This window comes from Thamnophis elegans, chromosome 10 (assembly GCF_009769535.1).
Source record: "Thamnophis elegans isolate rThaEle1 chromosome 10, rThaEle1.pri, whole genome shotgun sequence".
Taxonomy (NCBI): domain Eukaryota; kingdom Metazoa; phylum Chordata; class Lepidosauria; order Squamata; family Colubridae; genus Thamnophis; species Thamnophis elegans.
The window spans coordinates 48,121,854-48,137,059 of NC_045550.1; the positions used below are offsets into that span (position 1 = coordinate 48,121,854).

The 15,206-nt window shown below is 35.5% G+C and overlaps 1 protein-coding gene across 1 annotated transcript in view; it reads left to right on the top strand.

The window, feature by feature from the left end:
• RSRC1 (arginine and serine rich coiled-coil 1) overlaps window positions 1–15,206 on the top strand; it is a 138,330-nt gene that overhangs the window by 63,564 nt on the left and 59,560 nt on the right. The window contains exon 6 of the mRNA XM_032225941.1: window positions 11,158–11,209. Within this exon, the coding sequence (XP_032081832.1) occupies window positions 11,158–11,209 (52 nt within the window). The remainder of the gene's footprint in view (window positions 1–11,157; window positions 11,210–15,206) is intronic.

Below are 15,206 nucleotides of genomic sequence, written 5' to 3' on the forward strand. Positions count from 1 at the left end.
CTTGATACAATGGAAAAATAAATGGAAAAATGCCCCCAAATCACCAAAATAATTAATAAAAATAAGCTTTACAGCAGTGAAAACAGATTATTATACATATTAACCAAAATTAGCTTCCAAAGTGACTTAAAGCAATCAACATGTATCTAGGTACAATATTTTAGAGATTTGTGCTTGTATATATTATTCTGATTTGGTCAATTGATGATTGAGGGTCAAATTCTGGTCTACAGAAGAGAGGCAGGCTAAAGGTTTAACTATGTTGTTGATACCAGATTAGAAATTTATTGAAAGATATTAGTTAAGATTCAGAATATAGGAAAATATTTTTAATATAAATATCCATTTCCAAGTTCTTGTTCTTATGATTTTGTTGTTGTTGTTGAGGGACAGTTATCAGAAAAAAATAATGTACTGCGTAAATTGCACATTTTTGATAGTCACTGGCACAAAAAACCCCTGTATTTTATGTTGCAATGTATTTGCACTCTGTAAGGTGCAAAAATGTAGTTCCATAATAAAAGTATTTGTTAGCAGTGGTGTGCAACTGCCACCAGTGTTGTTCATGTATAAAACATGTATATTGCAATATAGGGGGAATTAAACATTTTCCTAACATTTAATTTAAAATAGATACTGTTCCGCATTATGCACTTTCTAAATAAGTTGACATATTTCCTTAAGTCTTCCTAGACCTAAGCCTAGCCAAATAAAAAATAAGAAACCTGAGGAGACCAAATTCTCTGAACAAAGATTATTGAATGCTGACTATTTTGGATGTGGTGACAGTTGTAGCAGCAGCAGCAGCAGCAACAGCAGCAGCAGCAAAAAATACTGGAAAATTGCTCCATGCTTGCAGTATGTTAACATTGATCCCATTTTGTTGCCCAAATAATACCAATTCAAGCTGGTAACCCTTGTCTTTCAGGAGATATATTTGATTTTATGCATAGAGCCATGAAAGAATAGTTTTACAGTACGTATTTATATTTTCTTTCTCATGATATTTATTTTATAATTCATTCTACTGACCATATAAATATGCTTTCTTTTAGTACTTGCACACATTTCAGATAGTTCCTGATTCACCTAGGATGATGAAACCTTATACAGATAGCCCTCAACTTACGACAACAATTGGGACCCAAACATTTATTGTTAAGCATGGTGGTTTTTTTAGTTACCAAATTTATACAGCCGCCTACTCACTCACAGTAACTCTTGGCAGTTTACAAACAATAAAAACACAGTATGGGGGGGGGGGCAATAACCCTCCCTCCCACTCACTCTGGTGACAATACGCAGTCAAATAAGCCATTTGATGGGCTCCATCCCACTCTATTCCCCAGGCCCATTGGCAAAACCAAGTCTTCAGGGCATTATGAAAGAGTGTCAAAGTGGGGACCAGTCTAATTACTAATATTTCAAAGAGAGGGAGTCACCACAGAGAAGACCCTTCTAGGCCCCGCCAGATGTACCTCCTTAGGGGACAGGACCCACAACATTCCTTGCCTCCATGCTCTAGTGGGTTGGGAGGATATGACTGGCAAGAGATGGTCCCTCAGATAACCTGGTCCCAAGGGATTTAAGGGTGACAAACAACACTTGAATTGCACCTGGAAGCAAATCAGCAACCAACGCAGCTCCTACAGGAGAGGTGATACATGTGCACACTGAGGGTTGCTGAGTCATGCCTGATTGTACAAACATATTTGCTATGGTTGTTAAGCGTATTGCTGCAGTTGTTAATTGTAAGTGTGATGCCTGCTTATAAGTTAATTTTTTCAGTGTTTTGTAACTTTGAACAGTTGCTAAAAAAATGACTATAAGCCAAGGACTACCTGTAAAAATATAACTTTCTGATTGTTTGTTTTTTGTGATGCAAGTGGCTAAGAGTTTTAAAGGACAGTGAGTAGCTGTACTCAGTTCCCCTTGTTTTCTTCAAAGAATTTGAAAATAGTCATGTTTCTTTATGCAATTTAAGGTTCATTTGCAAGTGCAAAGGCCCAATTAAGGCCACACCGCAGATATCACTTGATGACCATCCATACCTTACTGCTGAAGAATTGTCAGTAAACTTTAATTGGCAGTTAATGTGAGCTTCATCTACCATAATTGATATAACAATTTATTCAATTTATATGGCTATCCATCTCTAACAAGAGATTCTATGAAGCTAGCAACAATTAATAATTTAAAGAAAAACAGCAAAACAAATTGACTTCTAAATTAATACATAATTCCCAGCTAAGGTAAAATGATCATCAATACAAATATAATACAAATATTTCAATAGAACTAATTCTCAGGATCAATTGTATACTCAGACCTGCAAATCCAGAAATGTAGCCATGTATTTAGGATCTTCAAAAAGCCATCAGGTTTGGAGGCAGGCTGATCTTACGGGGTGTGGACTTTCTTTTCAGAATTAAAGGTCACTCTATATCAGTGGTGGGTTCCCACCCATTTGGCTGAAGCGGTAGTGGTTTGGTGGCCTGGATCGCTGGAACCAGCAGCGACCCAGGCTTGCCACATCCCCAAACTGGTTCCTCGGTTTCTCACCCTGCCCACCCACCCCACCCAATCACTTCTTACCTCCCGGGCATCTTTGCTGCCTAAGCTGCCTTGCCTGCCTAAGCTGCCATGGGGTGCCTGCCCTGCATCCCTACTGAACTGCCTCCTCCTGCCTACAGGTAAGTCTCGCTAACCCCCCCCCCTCCCCAGAGCTTGCTGCACTCCCCCCAACATCCCCACCAGGCTCGTAACTTTACCTTCCCCCTCCCCTTCCAGGAGTCCCCACGAGCCCCATTATGGCTCCTAGGGGGCTTCGGGGAAGCCTGCTAGGCCCAAAATAGGGTGTGGGGATGCCTAGCAAGCCTCCCTGCAGTTCCCTGGGAGCAAAAACAGGCTGTGGACGGGGCCTTCAAGGGAGAAAGAAAGAAATGCTCACCGTTTGGAGATCCCCAAGTGCATGGAGCAGAGATCTTCAAACTTGGCAACTTTAAGACTTATGGACTTCCAACTCCCAGAATTCAGCTGTACTGGCTGGAGAATTCTGGGAGTTGAAGTCCACAAGTCTTAAATTTGTCAAGTGTGAAGATCTCTGGCATGGAGCTTGAGTGAGAGCTTATTGAAACTACTGCTAGCTATCCTTGCTTAGTCTAAGCTAATCAATAGCGGAACTCTAGGAATACCAGATGATCAATTGGCATGTTCTCAGTTTCAAAACATCTGGCTTTCTTCCTCTACCAAAGACCTTCTGGGGTTCTTCATAGGAAGGGAGGGAGGGAGGGAAGGGAGAAAGAAAGAAAGAAAGAAAGAGAGGGAAGGGAGGGAAGAGACAAAGGGGGAAGGGAAGGGAGAAAGAAAGGAAGGAAAGAAGGAAGGAAGAAAGAAGAAAGAAAGGAAGGAAGAAAGAAAGAAAGAAAGAAAGAGAAAAAGAAAGAAAGAAAGAAGAAAGAAGAAAGGGGGAGGGAAGGGAGAAAGGGGGAAGTGAGAAAGGAAAAAAGAAAGAAGAAAGAAAAGGGAGGGAAGAAGGGAGGGGAGAAAGAGCGAAGTAAAAGTGAATGAGATATGGAGGGAGGGAGGGAGATAAAAAGGAGAGGAAGGAAGGACCACAACTTGGCACTAGAAGCAGCTTCAGAGGATGCTTTGAAACAGCCCATCAAACCAGGGCTGGAAAGGACCTGAGAGGTCATCTAGTCCAACCCCCTCCTCCAGCCAGGAGACCTTATATCATCTTGGTTATTTTGGTGCCTCTAACACAGAGGAGAAATTCCCAGAAATCCCTAGCATTACCAACCTCTCCCCCTTAGTAAAAAAAACACCTAGAGCAAAAACTTCATACAGTATTTTAAAAAATAGAAAAGGGGGTTGCTGTGAATTGTTTAATGGACTGCTAAATTGGCAAAATGAATGGCTAAATTGGCCACGCCCCCAAGTCACATGACCACCAAGCCAAACCCACCAGTCACATGACTGCCAAGCCACACCCACAAAATAAGCCATGCCCACAGAACAAGTAGTAAAATTTTTTGAAACCCACCACTACTCTATATTGTCAAACTACCTCATTGATAACATAGTTTTGACATATCACTTTCATCATCAGTGTCCATGTTTGCATTTTCTGACTTACATTTTCAGTGAAAACTTCGAGTAGTACTTTATTCACTATATATAGGGGGGAAATCATTTTTGTCTAATTGTTAACTTATTTTACTGCACCACTTATTTCATTCTATCAAAATCACCAGTGCTTATTGTTTTCTACAATATATTTTAACATAGTAAATGTATTTATTATGAGGCAGGTTTTCAGTCCTAATTTTAAAATACTATATTTCTAATTTTATTTACCAGGGAGTTTTATATAATATTTTCCAATATATAATTACTAAAGATCTTATCATAATATAGGAAAATTAACTAGACACATGTTTTAATAGAGAATGAAAATCTATTTAAATTTTGTATAAAATTACATTTCTATTTGTATTAGATAAATGTATTTAAAATAAGATGTTGAAATGTGAAAAAGATTGATTTCTTTAATGTTTCTATTTTAAAATAAAACGTTTACTCTTTTTTTTCTTTACAAATAATAATAGTTTCCAATCATCAGCTTCTCTTTTTGTTCTAACAAAATTCAGATTAGCAGTACCAAGAGTAGCATATTTTTATTTTTCAGGGCTACTTTTGTTTCATAAATTAGACTGGTATTATGTTACAATTTGTGCACATACATAGATGTTTATAGCACAGATTGTCAGAACAATCAGATGAAGTAAATAAAACTATAAAATACAAAGATGGTTATTTTCTTTGGCATCTACATAAAAAACTCTGTACTTGTGGATGTTGTTTCCAATTGTGCCAGTGGTTTGTACGCAATTTCAGTAATTTGATCATAGCTGATGAAAAGCTGACAAGATTTCCACAGTGCCCCATTAGATGAAAGCAGCATGAAACCACAGGTTAATCTGCAAACAGATTTTCATGCTTATTACTCTAATGATTCTATCACATTTGATGTAGCAGGCTGCAAGGCGTCTCTCAGCAGCAACAGTGTGCTCCATTTTGATCTCTCTACTCATTAAATGATGTAGTAATTTGACTGACCTCTGACCAGGTGCATAGCTATTCATAATTGCATGTCATTCTGATGGGGAAATTACTTGAGAGAAACCAAAGTATTCATCCTGCTTTCCTAGTCAAAAAAACTAACAAAAGAAATATTGCATTAATTTTCAAATGATGATATTACATTTAGTGCCTAGGCCCCATATATCAAAATCTGAAAACTGCTCAGTTACTATATGCGCTTAATCTTAATGGTATCTGTGGATGTCAAGGGCATGGAGGAAATTAAATCGGAAAGTGCAGATAGACCTAAGAAGACATTATCTCTTTATGATTGCAGTTTTGATAGGTATTTCAGTGAATTTCATTTTCGCAGAATGGTAGAAGATGAGTTAGCCACCAGATTTTCTCATTTTTCTTCCCCATGATTTATGTGAGTTGAGTATAAAACTTTTTATGGGAGTGCAGTTACTGAAGATGAGAGGTAAATTAATGCACTGGGTTTCCATCTCGGTTTCATGCACAATTGTCAGAGCTGTACATACGTAATGGATCCCCATCATTATTCAGGGTTGTTTACATTCAAAATATGTAATGAAATCTGTTCAGAATAATGAGGGAAATAAAAGTTTAGAAAATTGTAAAGGTCATGAAGTTTGAGAAATGATGCAATGCTCCCAAAATAACATTTAGGCAATATAAATTACAATATTATGCACCAACCCTGCCTTATAGAGACATGAAGATAAAGTGCTTTCAACTAGTGAAATGCTGTTAGCGCTCTCTGAAGTATGAGAATGTGTAAAATGTTGCTGATTTCATATTCTGTGTGTGCCCTTGTGTGTGTGTGTGTGCGTAGACATTTTATGGAGAACAATAATGGATTTTACTAACATAATTTAATTATGTTTTCTAAGTATGTATTTTCTTCCATAAACATTCCATTAGAAGTTTGATTAAATACTAGCTTGATTGCTGGAGGATTTTCTGTTTTTATTTTTGTTTTGAAAGGCATTTCAACCAATGTAGGTAAATAATAACACTATTTTTACACTTGGAAGTTTATGATATAGATTGAGGTTTTAAAAACGGTCTCAAATGCAAACATTACACATGCAGACATACAGATATTTTTATTCTTTTATTAACTCAAATGAAAATAAGGCAATCACCAAATAAATCTATTAGCAGTTCTTGAATAGCTGTGTCGAGCTTCATGACAGCCTATATCATTTGCATCAACACCACTATCAAAGAACTATCACACAAATAATATAAATGAATGAATATTATATAATTTATACTATTAACTTCAATTTAAATCATTTGCACTATGCAAATGTCATAAAATTCCACAATATCATGATGGACTTCATTATAAATGAAATGAACGAGTTTGACTTATGCTCATTTGAAACAAATCTAGAATGAAAACTATGATTAAGAATCCTTAAATTCTAGAGGGAAAGATGTTGCTAGAATGGTGAAGATTTTACTTAATCAGAATCTGTTGATACAACTTTATCCTCCAACAGGTAAGAAATGCCCTTAAAATGTATTTCAAAGGATTTTAAAAATCTCAATACTGCACAAATTGAGCCAATTTGAATTAACACTGTAAACTTCATAAACCGTGTATAAGTCAACAAATAGTATTGGCTGCAGATGGTTCTTTCTTTAGTGTTTTTCCTCTTAACTGATGTTGCTTTTTTTTAAGCAGAAATATTAACTTACTTTAACCAAAGATCATTGTTCTATAAAAATGAAACTTAAACCATTTTATACATGTAAATTGCATGCATTTTGTTTAATATTTTTATAGATAGTCCTCAATTTATGACCATAATGAAGCCTGCCCTTTATAGTCATAAGTCATTGCAGTTGTTAAGAGAGATGCTGATGTGATCGTCTCAAAGACCACTATCGCAGCCTTCCCAAGTGTGATCACTATACCATTGTGTGAGTTGTTAAATGTGTGCAGAACCAACTCAGATTCCTTTCTCCGGCCCAACTTGCAAATTCCTTACCGCCACCACATGCTAGAAACTTGGAAAGTCTTTCTAGCCAGGGCAAGGAGGGGAAGCAGCATGCTGCACTTGAGAAACAAAGCTGAGAGAGAACTTTCTTTCTATGGCAGAGAGCCAGTTATCCTGCCCTCCCGGTATTAGAAAGAAAGACGTTCCACTCCAAGAAGGACACAGGAACCAATGTCCTATGCTGAAAAAGGAAGCAGTTGCAATGTTCCCTGTTGGCTTCCCTGTTGACTTTGTGAGGAAATTGGCAGGGAAGATTACAAAGGGTGATCACATGATCATGGTGGGCTTGGCAACCCATTGTAAGTGCGAACAGATTGCCAAGAGATTGGATAGCCAAAAGCTCAGATTTCAGTCATGTAACCATGAGGGCACTGCAATGACCATAACTTTAAGCACCAGTTGAAAGTGCTGCTATAATTGCGAATAGACACTGAATGAATCATTGTAATCCAGGTAACTGAAATGTACATGGCTTGAGTTGGAGAGAAGAATCCATGCGGTAATCTATATAAATTTATTAGATCAACCTCATGGTAATCCCTATGACATTGCATGGAAGTGAAATTGGACTTTGGATAAGCAGGATAAGAAGAGAATGGATGCATTTGAACTTTAGTTTTGTAGAAGAACCCCATGGGTTATGACGAGAAAACAAACAAACAAATCAAATCAAACTGAGCAAATCAGACTTATTACTTGAGGTGCAAACGACCAGGCTCAAATTAGCATACTTCAGCCATATTATTAAGATTTACCTTTCTGGAGATGCATCAATGAATGCACCATTGAGGGACCCGAAATACCAGATTAGGGATAGATAATCATAGAGAATATCTGTATGGGTACTAGAATTGACTTAATGGCCTTCATAGTTTATGTGCACAGAACTGGGCTGCTATATGTAAAAATAAAAACATTGTGATTGAGCAAAAAATTGGGAGTCACAAAATTAAAGATAGTAAATATGTTAGGATTACAGATATGGAGTTAAAAAAATAAAAGAACTGGAAAAGCTAAAGCAGAATACTGTAGGGCATGTACAGGATTCTATTGGAGTGAAGATTATATAGATAGTCGTTGTTTAATTACCTTAATTGGAACCAGTTAACTACTAAGTTATTGGAACCAGTTAACCAGTCACTACTAAGCAAAGCAGTCACTAAATGGAAAATCACATGACTACAGCTGTGCTTTCCATATATTCAGTTCAGTGGTGGGTTTAAAAAAATTTTAGAACCTCTTCTGTAGGTGTGGCCTGCTTTATGGGAGTGGCCTGCCAGCCATGTGACTAGGTGGGAGTGACTTGCCAGCCATGTGACCGAATGGGAGTGGATTGGCAGTCATGTGACTGGGTGGGCATGGCCAACTTGTAAAATGTAGTGAAACTCATTTAACAACGCTCTTGCTTAGCAACCAAAATGTTAGCTCAGAAACTCTGGCATTTGAAGCACACACGTCTTAAAGCTGTCAAGTTACAAGACCCTTGCACCCCTACCCCTTTAGAAAAAAAAAACCAGGGGTGTTCAAACTTGACAGCTTTAAGACTTGTGGACTTCAACTCCCAGAATTCCTCCTCCAGTCATGTTGGCTCAGGAACTCTGGCATTGAAGTGTGCATTTCTTAAAGCTGTCAAGTTACAAGACCCTTCCACCCCTAACCTTTTAGGAAAAAAACCCCAGGGGTATTCAAACTTGACAGCTTTAAGACTTTAAGGTTTAGATAGGACTCTTTGAGGTGGGCGGGGCTATTGGTGAGCCAGCCAATCAGTGAACGGTGGGCGTGCCAAGCGTGGTGCAGACGGGCGGGGGAAAGGAGCTGGAACTGGTTCTAAACAGCATGGTAGATTTGTGGAACCTCTTCTGTAGAAGAAGTTAGAACTGGCAGGAACCCACCCCTGATTCAGTTTCACACTTATGGCTTTTATTTTCCTCCTAACTACTTCCCACTATTGGAATGCTCAAATGCCTGCTTACTGCCTTGCACATACCAAAAGCAACATGATTATGCTGTAGTCTGAGGCTGGGAGGAGAATTTCAACAAAGGTCTGTAATAGATTAGAATTCTCACACAGACATGAATTATTTCCCCTGTTCTTAAATAAATTAGGTGTGGGATATATTAGTATTTTCAGGCAAATTCTCTTATGGAGAATTTGTTGAATGCTCATTCATTCATTCCATTTATTGGCCGTCCATCTTACTGTAGGGTAACTCTGGTTGGCTTTACAGTTACATATACAGGTAAAACATAACATAAAAAGTTAAAATCAGATATTAAACCAAGAACACATGGGGAGGGCGGGGGTGGGAGGGAGGTGGCATCTGTTACTACTCAATCAACCACCTCCATTGCGCTGTTCCCCCATTGGGATCCCAAGCCAACTGGCAGAGCCACATCTTAGGGCCCTTATGAAATGATGGGGTTGGGGCCAACCTCACAAGACGGGGACAAGATGTTCCAGAGGGGAGGAACAACAGCAGAGAAGATCCTTCTCCTGGATCCTGCCAGCCAAAATAATTGGGCTGCCTCCTCTGCCACCACGAGTAGCACAAGCTGGACATATGCCATCTCAATCCCCTCCCAAGGCAAGTACAGGTAGCCCTTGACTTACAACTATAATTGAGATCAAAAATTCTGTTGTTAAGTGAGACAGTTATGAGAGTTTTGCCCCATTTTATGACCTTCCTTGCCACAGTTACTAAGTGAATCACTACAGTTGTGAAGTTAATAACTTGGTTGTTAAGTGAATCTGGCTTCCCCATTGACTTTGCTTGTCAAAAGATCTCAAAAGATGATCACATGCCATAAATATGAGCCAGTCATTAAGTGTCCAAATTTTGATCATATGACCTTGGGGCTGCTGCAATGTTTGTAAGTACAAAAAACGGCCAGTAAGTCACTTTTTTCAATGCAGTTGTAACTATGAACAATCACTAACCATAAGTTGTAAGTGAAGGACTACCTATACTATCCTTCGGGGATTCTGATGGGAAAATGTAAAATATGCACAGGGTCGAAAGACACCACATTAATTGCTTATAAGTATATATGTAGCTCTTGGATTACCAGTGGGAGAGATTAAGCAGATGAAATACAATACTTAAAAGTATAGGTGTGCTTCCTCAGTTGCTATAATGTATGGATTTCCAACATTGTTTGTGGAGTATAAAATATTAGAAATATTTTGATATTAAAATTAAATTTCTCATACTTTTTTATTTGAGGAAAAAGTACTTTGATGAGGTACTTTGCTGTCATATTTTGCTTTATTGAAGTTTTAAACTATATTTCCCCAAAATATAATCATATCTTGACTTATTTATGTTTTTATCAGTTTCTAGTAAGTTAAATGGTAGCGTCATTGGAACCTTTGGCGTATTTTTTCTAAATACTTTCGTTGACAGTTAATACCTGGAAAATAGATTACATATTATTAATTGTAATATAAATGAGTACTCACAGTATAATGGAAAACAATTTTGTTTTTTACGGACATAGTTACAGCAAAACAAATGCTAAAAAATAAAATAATAGTAACAATAATTTAAATCACAATTGTTTTAATTTAGAGCAACTATTTGGAGTTTAGTTTATATGTCAGGTTACTTTCATGTGTCAGATATTAAAGCTTTTGAATTATTTGAAATGGATTATGTATTTATTGGATTATATAAGGAAAGGTGCTTCATTTTGTTAAACTTTAATTCATCCAATTTATTATTTCATTTATTTGCCTTTTTTCTATTTACATTTATATATTTTTGTATGTAAAACATGTTCATGATAAAATTGATCTCTGTATATTTTACGTTTTAGGAGATTATTTTAAGAAATTCAAATTCTGAAATTAAAAAAAAATGTCAGAAAATCTGATCCCAGAACCTGAATAAAGTGGAACAGTATTGAATCACATATGCCTATTAATACATAATACAGTAAATATGAGAACTGTGTGTTGATATCAATCCACCCAGATTTTGACATTTAATTATTGCAAATATATATTATTTATCATCTGTATTGTTTTCTTTTTTTGCAGTCTGCTGCTGAGCAAGCCAAAGCTAGATTACAATTGGTCCTTGAAGCTGCTGGTAAGTAAGGCAATAAAAATATTAATTTAAAAAATAAAGTAAGATAGGTTAATGTTTACTTAACCTTACACATTACATATGTTTTTTATTGTTACATAGTTAATAAGTCAGCCCTAGTATATTATATGATTAATTACTGTATTTACAGTATCTAGAAAGGTATAAGAATTCATTTTTAAAAAAGACAGTGCCAAAATATCCTAAAATTAGTACAAGATAAAAATCTTTGTCAAATCCACAATACATTACCTCCCATAGACCCATTAGATCCCACAGAGTAGGCCTCCTCCGAATTCCATCTACTGGCCAGTGCTGGCTGTCGACCACCTGGAGGAGGGCCTTCTCTGTTGCTGCTCTGGCCCTCTGGAATGATCTCCCCGTGGAGATTCGGACCCTCGCCACCCTTCAGGCCTTCCATATAGCCGTTAAGACCTGGCTGTCCCAGCAGGCCTGGGGTTGTTGAGTTCCACCCCTACTCGAATTGGCTGTGCTTGTTGTGTTTTTTAAATTGTTTGTATTGTCCTGTTTTGTTTTTGTCTTACTTTTCTGTATTGTTCTCCCCTCCCCTTGGCTTTTGTTCAGCCGCCCTGAGTCCCTTTGGGAATAGGGCGGCATACAAATCGAATAAATCCAATCTAAATCCAATACATTATTTGTTTTATTGAATTCTAATTTTATTCTAAAGTTCTGTTTGCTTCATCCAGACATTTTTTGTTTTAATTTTAGATTCATTTTTAACTTGAATCTCATGATGAAATCATGGTTTAAGATATCCTGTTTTTCAGAATATTACAGATTTCATGAGTTTTATCCATTAATATCAGATTCACAGTTTTTAAAGGTTATTTCAGATTCTTTCAAAACTTATTAATGCTTCTTTTAAAAAAAACCAAACCCTTAAACTAGAGTTTTGAGTTTTATATTCTGGAATAAAATATGTGATTAGAAAATAAGTGTTATTCATAAAATTTTAAATAATATTCTTTTCTTTGGCTTCATGTTAACAAACATCTTCTAGGCAATTTTCAGGAAAAACATGAAGCTTATGTACTTTTAAAATACCCTATACAAAATGAAAATTATTCAAGCTGTTCCTTTCAGTGTAAATGGAGGTAGATTTTCACCTGATAACCAAATTATCTTAAAGAAAGAGGCAGGGGAGCTTTAGAGGGAGATTTATTGAAATATTGAAAAGGAAGATGTAGGTTTTAGATTCATCCTAATAATTAAGAGTAATGATCAATACATAGTGGTTTGTAAAGCTTTGGGAGTTAACACTTTGATCTTTTCACTTCCATGTTTTCACATTTATTCTATATGTCCTTTTTTAACGATATCAAACTACTGTAATATTTATTTATATTTTTATTTATGAAGTATATTTGTAATAAAGTATTCATGTAGAAGGGTGCTAGAAGATCATATTTTCATTAATGATAAAAATTGAACTTGTGTCTCTGATGTATATAAATATATATGAAATTTTCTCCCTTTTGGTATACAATACAGTTACTGAGCACTCTTAAATATCACTGACTTTATTAATTATTATTAGCACTTTGGAGATATCAGCAAAACATTTGAATCCCAAAGAATGTATTAATAGTAATGTAATAATTAATAGTGATACATTTTAAAATATATTTTAAGAGTATATTTTAAAGTATTTAAGGTATTATGTATATAAACAATATTAGTATTAGTAATTAGTATTAATATTAGTATTTCTCTTTATATTGTATTCAAAAGGACTTTTGAAATATATTTATATACCCATTATATATTTCATTTTTTCCTTCAAAAGTCTTATATATAAATTATATTACATGATGTTTGTACAGATTACATCATTCTTAACATTTTAAATGTTCTACATAGTTTTCATTTTATTTACAGATTATATCTTTCTTTATACAGTTAGAGACACTAACCAAATAATCTGAGAAAGAAATAATTTTATATCCTTAAGAAGTCCCACTTTATCACTAATCATGATATATTTGCGTGACTTTATTTACATTTTTTCACTAGAATAAATAAGTATCGCATTATTTTAATGCAGTTTAACAATATCACAGCAATGTTCTGTCTTTGAGCAGATGTTAAGCAGGCAGTTCCTGAATGTTAATTCTGAGAGGGTGGTATGTTTAAGCCTATCTAAAGTATGTTGCATGTGGGCTTTCCAGGCTTAGTTACAATGCTCTCTCTCTTGGGAGAATTTTAAAGCTAAACCTCTTTCTTTTTGTCACTCTATATGGACTCTCTTAAGTCAGTATAAAGCAGATCATCCCTAGGCTAAAGCTCTTCAGCTTTTGTTATTGGGCTCTGTAGGCCTGTAATTAGGCCTCCTGGTAGGCCTTGCAGCCCAGTTAATGGTCATATGGAGTTTCTGTGAGGCAGACTGGCTTTGTATAAATCCTTCGTTGGAATATGTTTATGGGTCACTTCATACCAGGACCGTGTTTTGTCCTTGTGCCCTATAGGCTGACAAGGAACTGGTTCCCTTGACCATGGACAGCTCCGTTTGCTGCTCATAGTCTACTCAACTAATCCCCAGTGTAAACAGAGGATTTAGCGTAGCTTCTGTCACTTACAGTTGCCAAACCACTTGGGTGTCTGTGATTTCTTTTCCAGCATTAATTATTGAATGATGGAGAACAGTGAAAGGTTTCATGGTTGTTTGTACATTAAATATATCCTTCTTGTCTCAAATACTGACAAGACAGTATTCACAATATTAAATACTTTATCCCAGTAAAAATGCTGCTAGTTTGAAACATATTTGAGTAATCCATATTTTAACTGAATTTTTAAAATGTATATTTTAAAAACATATTTTATGTGAACATTTCCAAATAATTAGTTTGTGCTAATCATATAAAAATGTTGCCCAAAATTTTCTATGCTGTAAAGATTCTTTTCAACTTATAAGAACAATTGCAGAAGTTGATTGATGTGTGCTTTCAAAGTCGTGAGTTGAAATGACTGACTGATCTGCATGTGGAATCTGCATTTCAAACCTGTTTCTAAAAAAGATGCAAAATACTATATTTTAAAGACAGAATTGTTGATGGCTTAAAGCAGACTTCAGAATTGTTGTTAATATGACATTAGCGATATGTGATAAAAACTGATGGAAATATATTTATGTTTTATATATAATGGAGTTGTTTGACAGCTTATATGAATATTTAGCTGTTTAACTCATTATGTTCTGATTATATAGCCAACTTTTTCACTTAGTTGTGAATCACAATTATTTTTTTTTAAATTCTCTGTAAATGAATTGGATAGTAAAAAACAAATATATTAATATTAGATGTTGCAAATGCAGAACATTTTTATATGATATTCTTCAACATTTTATTAGAGTGTGATAAATCTGTATTTGCTCAGTCTTATATGATAAGTGATATACAGTCTGTGGGGCTAAGATGTTTCATGACAGATGTGGCTGAGGAGACCACATACATAGAATATATGATTTTAGTCTGGTGGAACTAATAGGATCATTCATTACTTTACAGATCTTTTCTTTTTTTGTTTCTTTAATGAAAATTGTTTAGTTAAATAGGGCAGACTTTTAGCTCAGTGCTTAGTAACGGTGCACAGCCAGTTTTAAGGGCAGCTGGGAAGAAATAAAATATTACAAATGTCCATTTAAATATTATATATCAGAAATGATTAATTTAAAAAAGAATAGTATGAGATTGCTTATATTTCTACAATATTGTTTTTAATATAAGCTCTATTTATATTCATAGGGCTACCTCTTATGCTTTCTTTGGAAGTAAAATTACCACAAATGGAGCGTGTGCAATATTCTTATGCACCTCTTTCAATAATTTACATTATAAAAATAATATAGCAATATAAAATGAATATCAATAATATTGATAATGTTCTACTAAGTCATTGGTTTATATTTAAAAGTTTGTATATGAATTGAGGGATGCGGTGGCTCTGGCTAAGATGCTGAGCTTGTTGATCAGAAAAG